At 36.9% G+C, this 7,789-nt stretch overlaps 1 protein-coding gene across 1 annotated transcript; it reads left to right on the top strand.

Annotated features, from left to right (window-relative positions):
- Positions 1-5,165: 5,165 nt before the first annotated feature.
- Positions 5,166-7,415, top strand: LOC138189724 (potassium/sodium hyperpolarization-activated cyclic nucleotide-gated channel 2; the record flags this gene model as incomplete). Its single annotated transcript, XM_069131854.1, has 1 exon — positions 5,166-7,415. A coding segment is annotated over one exon (1,212 nt), but the record flags the coding sequence as incomplete, so codon positions are not given.
- Positions 7,416-7,789: the final 374 nt, after the last annotated feature.

Raw genomic sequence — 7,789 nt, 5'->3', positions numbered from 1 at the left:
GTATTGCCCATCGCTAGCTATACAGTTTTCCCACCTGTCTGGCAATTGGTGGATGCCACGCCAAAAAAACTGTCGCTCTTTTGAGGCAAACCAGTTATCGAGCCATTTTCGTACATTTTCGTAAGAAGTGAAGTGCTGGTCAGAAAGTGCGTGTCCCATCGATGCAAATAAATAGTAATCGGACGGAGCCAAGTCTGGTGAGTAAGCCGCGTGCGAAAGTATTTCCCAACTGAAAGCTTCGATCGTTTCCTTGACCGGTTTTGCTGTATGCGATGGTGCATTATCATGAAGCACAATTACTTTGTGTTGCCTCTTTTGATATTCTGGTCGTTTTTCACGCAAAGCTTGATTCAAATCGATCATTTGTTGTCGGTAGCGATCAGTATTAACGGTTTCGCCAGGTTTTAACAGCTCGGTGGTCTTTTTCGGAGGTCTTCCACAAAATTTGACATGTTCAACGCTATTACGAACTATGCTGTTGTATGAAACTTGTATTGTTCTGAGTCGAAAATGTTTGTGAGATGTCAACAAAGACTTTTGGCATCAATGACGCAGTTTAGTGATAACTATATTATCAGCTAGGGCCATCTATAGGCAAATTCCGGTTTCATTCTTACAGGCCTGATATATATTATATTTGGCGCGATCATTGTACTACGGGCTATACTCGTAATATTTACGTTTGGTCCGATCATCGTACTACGAGCTATGTTCGTAGTTGTAGGTTAAGTGGTTAACTCGTTACACGCTGAATTGAACATTTACGATAACTTTGAAAGTCAGAAATGAGGATTGTAATGAAAACAAGACCGATTTTGGTGGGTTTACTGATTTAATTAAATAATGACAAAGAAGAGAAAACACTAGCACCGAAGAACCGGGACATTGCCTAGTTAAATTAAGTTTTACCTTTTGAACTATCGTAGAAGTGAGGGAAATGTGTTACTTTCTAGACTATTGCAGAAATATAAAGTTCTATATTTCGTTGCGATTATAGGATATCCTGTTCTATATTTTATTCGTAATTTTATACAATGCTTTAGTTTTAATTCAAACCAATTCTATACCAAATCGATAACGTCGCATGTGACACGAAAATGGTAAGGAGATCAAGTGACTCAAAACGTGGAACACAAAAAAGCATTGCATATCACATCTATTTTGTATTTCGTTTGTGATTGCATTGACTAAATACAGGATAGGCCTGATATTATATGGGATTTCGTGTCTCACATTCTGAAATACCGACCTCGAAAAAAATCAGAGCATTTCCTACGCCCTCTACGATTTGCTACGGCGAACATAGGAGTTATATTGCGGACGACTCGTCCATGATTATTGATTATATTCAATTCAATTGTCAAAGATGATAAAGTCAGTATCTCCACATATGATTTTGAAAACAATAAAAACATCTTGAGAAGAAGAAAATAAGGGAAAAGTCTCTGAAATGTTAATTTAAAAAGTTATGAAAATAAATTCTAATTTTACTCGTAAATTGTTTATTGTGGTATACTTCATTGGAATGTTGATTTCGAAGAATATATGAAATACACAGATTATGCAGACTCTTCGTGAGTTCAGAGAAAACAGCGAATACTTTAGACCCCTAAGATAAATAATCTAGTCCAAGTCTATTGCGCGCACTTTCTGCATAAAAATACTTTGCTCAATTTAGAGCGAAAAGCTCCTTTATCTAATACTTTTAAATACTAAATTATTAAATAGAGCAATTGATTTATCACGGTATTTATAGTATGATTTTTTAAATTTTGTTCCAAGCTAAAATCTTTAATACGATAGATTGTCAGTAATCCTGCAATCTAGTGTATTTTAAATTAGTATCTATCTGGTATCTATCTTTGGTATCTGCTTTTAGCTTAATTTTGTTCTTAAATAGGTTTTAGTTCTATGATCTAGATTAGTCAGATAAGGTTAATTTTAAGCCTCATTGTTGGACGGCGAGGAACAAGGAGGGACTTATTCTTTGTTAGTCTTAGTCTTAAACTTTAATCTGAAACCTTATTTTCAGCCATAATTTTGATTCGTATCGTTAGTTTTAAACCTTAGTTTTAGTATATTTGTGAAGATCGATGTACTTGATTGATATACATTGATATTTATTCACAAATGCAAGATTCTAATGATTTTTTTATTTCTTTCGGCGGTATGTTACTCTTTTCATTGGGCGTTATTTGTCTGTTTGGGTTATCAATAAATTGCGTCGCGAATTTCTGAGTTAAACTACATACAACTCGTAATATATAATTAATAATTGATTTAAGAATACAAAGATGAAAATAGAAAATATTTAAAAATTCACATTTTTTATATTTCAGATATACGAAGTTGCATTTTTATTTGAAACTAATTAAACGAATCATTTAACTGTTACTGCTCAGTTATTATATAAAATTCTATAATTCATTGCAAACATAAGATGTCCTCTTTTTAATCATTTTAATCCAAATCAGTACCATACCGAATCGATAACATCGCATGTGATACGAATATGGTATGGGAGGTCAGGTAACCCCAAAAATGTGAACATGAAAAAGCATTCAGTGTCACATCATTGACCTACCTCATCGATAATCACGTCTATTTTGTACCTCGTCGGTTTGTCTTACTTCCATCTGCAACCTCATTTACTAATATCTACGGTTGATAATAAAAATATGTAATCATAGAAATCCAAATGTTCTGTTTTATCATCGATCGGCAATCTCTCAGTATCATATTGATATATATTTCCTACAGTAGATGTCGCCCTAGTACCCTTTAAATCTTGATATTTAATTCTCGCGGAAATTGCAAATTATGACATCGTTAAATTGTAAAAAAAAGTTATCACCTACACCTATAAATTTAAATTATTCCATCCTATTTAAATTGATTTCAAACACGAAACAAATTATATCAAAGTATCTTTCTATGCACATGATAATCGAGAATTTTGAGTATCGATATTGTAAGATTGTAATATTAGCTGAGGGAACCAGCTGATATATTAATAATTTCATTATGCTTGCCTTCATTCATTTTTGATACTTAACCTTCTCAAGGGTTTTTCTTTATATTATATATTATCCTAATACATTATGATACTTCATACGGATCACGTTTGCGATATACCGGATGAAGAGAATGACATAGTATTCCTTCCTGGTAAGGGACCAATCCAAAGAATATTCGATACTGTACGTCTCTCGCTGTTAGCCTCTCGAAAAAACCCAGCCGCTCACAAATTTCTTCGAAGCAATGCTTCCATAATCAACGAAATACGTCGTCATTGGAGAAGTTACGCTTATATCATTCACCCGTTTAGCATGTTCAGGTATACTTATCCGTTATTCTGTTATGAATCGTAAATAATAAATGAGTGTCACAGAAATCACTCATCAATCCCATCGAAGATTATAGTTCAATCCTTTAGACACTATGTACCCTAGTACTAAATTTAGGAAATTTAAAACATAACTGGGATTAATTACTCGTGCTTCTTAATGCCTCAAATAATGAATATCACAGCATCGGTAAAATAAAAATTAATTTTCAATAAAAAGGAATGTAAGCTTCTTGTCAAGTATGAATTCTATAAAGTCTTCTTCAAATTCTACAATGTGCAGCGTTAATTCGTTCCAATTTTCAAAATTATCACAAAATAAAGCTACAATCACGAATGTCAGTTTTAAACCAACATTTCATCGTTTATACCGAAGATCCCCATTGCTGGCACTCATGTACGTACTTACGTGCATCGGTTACCATTTCAACTCCTCGATTCTGCTTGCAACACCCGATAAAAAGGGTTATTACCGTAAAAGACCGCGCGAGTGTGCATCATAAAACGTACGGTTAACCTGATGATAAATCGTTTCGTGAAAGTTACCAATAACTGTCAGCGCATCCGGTCTACTTGGCGCGCGCATTATGCTCCGGATCGTTATTGCAGGCACTACTGGGACTTCATGATGATTTTCGTGATAACCAGCGTGTTGCTACTCGTTCCCTATCAGGCCGCCTTCGAAATGGAAAAAAAGTCATCGATCTGGAACCTCAGCAAGAACTTCTTGCTGTTCATCTGCTGTGGGGACGTAGTGGTTAACCTCAGAACGGGGCAAGTATCGCGTGCGTGTGCCTGTTCCGAATTTCGTCGCGATGTCACTGCAGGTAAACTTGTTCGAGTACCGATACGAGCATTGACTGATAATCCGACCGATTTTAAACGCAGTAGACAGAAACGAAACATTTTATAATTTTACAACGTAGCGCCAGAAAATCTTGGACAGGTCAAATATACTATCGATAGCGTTACTATCTATAAAATTTATATTTTCTATAAAACGTTGAAAGTATGTATTTTTCTTTCTTTCTTTTTTTTTTGTATCTGATACCAGAAGTGTAGAGAAAATTTGGACGATAAAGGAATAATTATTTTCTAAATGATCTATTCTGAATTCTTCGTTATTTTATCTTATGAAAGGATTAAAGATGTAAGACGAAGTTGACTTTATTTAATTTAGGCGATTTTATTTATATTCATCCAGACTTTAGAAATAATTACGTTATATAACATACAATAACAGTGACATGACAGAACTTTCATTTGGATGCATAAATACATCTGGTAAAATTAGAAAGTGGAATAGAAAAATCTGCATGCTTCCGAACGTTAACTCGCGTTGTTACGTATTCACATCCCGCACCTAAATCGGTATCGCACGTACATCGTAAAATTACATGCCTACTCGAATCCGAGACGTACGTGGTGAACGTGTTAATTACTAAGACTTTTTATCGAAAGCGGTGATCATAAGTTGACTGAACATTTTCTGACTTTTGACCGATTACCTTTAACTTCGTAAGTTCGGAACACTAAATCATTTATAATTTCCATAACGTTACGTAACTATACATTAAAAGTGTATTAGACAGTGATTTTAGACTTTCACGGTTTAACCTAATGACAACGATTTGCAAACAAACTCTACGGCTGAAGTGTCATTTATGACAGAATCATTTTACCATCATGCCTATTTATTATTTCTTTCACAGAAGAAAAGGATATAAGGATAGACAATTGGCATTTAATGAAAATTTCCGTAATTTAGAAATTTTTTTTGCAAATTTACAACACACATAGTATTTCAAAATTCGTCTAAAATGCTCGTTTCGCTCTTAGATATTTCAATAAAGAAACGCACTCGACGGTACTAGAACAAAGGAAGATAATCAGTCATTACATGAAACACAGCACCTTTTTCCCCGATTTCCTTGGTTCTTTTCCAACGGACCTCTTCTATCTAACCAGATGGGTGGATCTCACAGTGGCTCGCAAGACGACATCCCTCATGTGTATCTTTCGTGTCTTCTCCCTCAGTTCCTACGTCGACAAGCTGGCCTTTGCCTACGATATCCCTTTAGCTCTTCAAGAGTTCTGTCTGGTACTCTTATGGATGATATTGTTACTACATTGGCAATCTTGCTTTCACTGGTTGATACCCATAGTGACTACCTCCATACATCAACCAGAACGTCCCTCCAATACTTCCTGGATCGAAGTGAATAAACTGTGGGAGGTTCATAGGGCTCAGCAATACTTGGCCAGTAGCCTACGCGCCATATCTACGTTTATGAGGGCTGATCTGTTGTATACGTATCAACAGAACGTAGGAGATATTTACTTAATTATCTTTCTGCAGCTGTTTGGTATTATCGCGCCCTGGTTCCTCATTACGCGAGTAATGCAATTCTTTAAAGGACACAACAGCTCTCGTCTCAGGTATCAAGGTACCGTGGCTCAGCTAAGACAGTACATGAGGCACAAACAATTACCATATCCTTCTCAGAGAAGGATCATTCAATATTACGAGTTTCGTTTTCAACATCGATTCTTCCGCGAGACGGAAGTCATTAATACGTTGTCGATCCAGATGCGTCACGAAATCAGGATGCACTCGTGTCGTAAATTAGTGGAAAACGTATCGTTCTTTAATAATTTACCATTGTCGTTGCTGGGTCGAATCGTGGCGCTATTGAAGTCTGAGATCTTCTTGACCAACGACGTGATCATGCGAGCGAATCAACCGGGTGATTGTATGTATTTTATCGCTACCGGTACTGTAGCTATTTATACGAACTCGGGCAAAGAAGTGTGCCATTTGGAGGACGGCGCATACTTCGGCGAGATCGCACTCGTCATGCCCAACGAGTTGAGGGTAGCCAGCGTGGTCGCTGTTGAAGTATGCGAGCTATACCGGTTAAGTCGAGGCGACTTCGCTAGGACGATACACCCGTACCCCATGCTATGGGAGACGATCAAGAACATCGCGATTGAGAGACACGAGAAGACGATGATACTTAACGAGCAGTAGATTGTTAGATAGATTCGTTCAAGTTGATGTTTTTTTTTTTGTCAAGATATTTGTATTATTAATTTTGTCGATCTTGATGAAATTATTGGAAGATATAGTGGATGTTTATATTTTGTTGAAAGTTAATTGATATTATAGCATTCGTGTGTATTTTTACTAGTAACATAACGTGATTTAATTATCTATAGAAGAGTAGAAAAATTGAATGAAGTGTTCCATATGAAATTTGAATAAAACAAACGTAATTCATCAACAGTTTTTCTCATTCTCAATCTTTATAAACCTATACTTTATAAATAAGAACTTAATAATAAGAAGAAACTTATACTAATAACGAAACTAAACTGAGAAAGCTAATCTAAAGAACGATATTCGCTGATAGAATTATATAGAAATTATACGTACCAACCACCTACACGATGCTTCCTGAAAGAGACTACTTATGCCTCTAGCCTCATTCGACAGTACGACATTTCACGTTCACAAACCTAATAGAAACACCAGAAGTGAGCTCACTTACGATCCTTATCCATTCTCACATAGTTCCACGCACTAGATAAATGGTATCTTTCCATACGCGTAAACGTCTAATACATTACGAGTCGATATATTGTTACCATAATACCAGGCCAAGATACGCGGATAGCAGGATGGTGGGGAGACGAGAACCTCCGTTAGACCATCGAGAGTCCAGCGAATCGTTAATGAGTGGCGAGCATAATAGCCGGGAAATTGTTAAAGGCGCATCGTGTCTCGAGCATCTGATAACTGTTTCTCCCGGGGCCTGGCATTAGCGTGGAAGATTTATTGGCGCAATTGCGACGATTTTTGCACAGCGTAACAGTAGGCTGTGCGGCGTGCTCGCGAGCGAGTACGCGCGTCCGCGCGCTGCTTTAAAGAGGAGATGGGGGGCGGAGGAGTTCGCGATGTCGGAGCTCAGACAGGACTGCAATTTCCACCGTGAGCATACGGCCCGTTACGGCGGTCCATAGAATGAACGTGGGAAGAAAAACCGCGTCGAAAGCGTTGATTTAGTCGTTCGGTCTTCAACGAACGTTGTCGGAACGATTTCCAGAGGAAATCGACGAGTTGTCGATGATGTTTCGCAGACGTTACAAGAACTATACGAACGTCAAACTCTGATCGACTTCGTTAAGATTCGGTGATCGGTTTTTCCAGAGTTAGACATTAATCACGTAGATATTTCGATGGTAAAATTAAGAAATTTTTAGAAAATTTAGAGCTCACGAGTTTGGCTTCTAAGTGGTTCGTTATTACATGGTAATAACGCGACCGTTTAAAAAATTTCATTTCAAATTTTTGCTGTCGATTTCTACGTCGCAACGAAGGGGAGAATTTTCCGGATACAAGATAGAAAGCATTCAGTCAGTACACCATTCGGTGTAGAACTC

Source organism: Bombus flavifrons, chromosome 2 (genome assembly GCF_040668555.2).
Source record: "Bombus flavifrons isolate JBK064 chromosome 2, iyBomFlav1_principal, whole genome shotgun sequence".
NCBI lineage: Eukaryota > Metazoa > Arthropoda > Insecta > Hymenoptera > Apidae > Bombus > Bombus flavifrons.
Note: the sequence above shows the minus strand (reverse complement) of the source record. Positions and strands in the feature narration are given on the sequence as shown.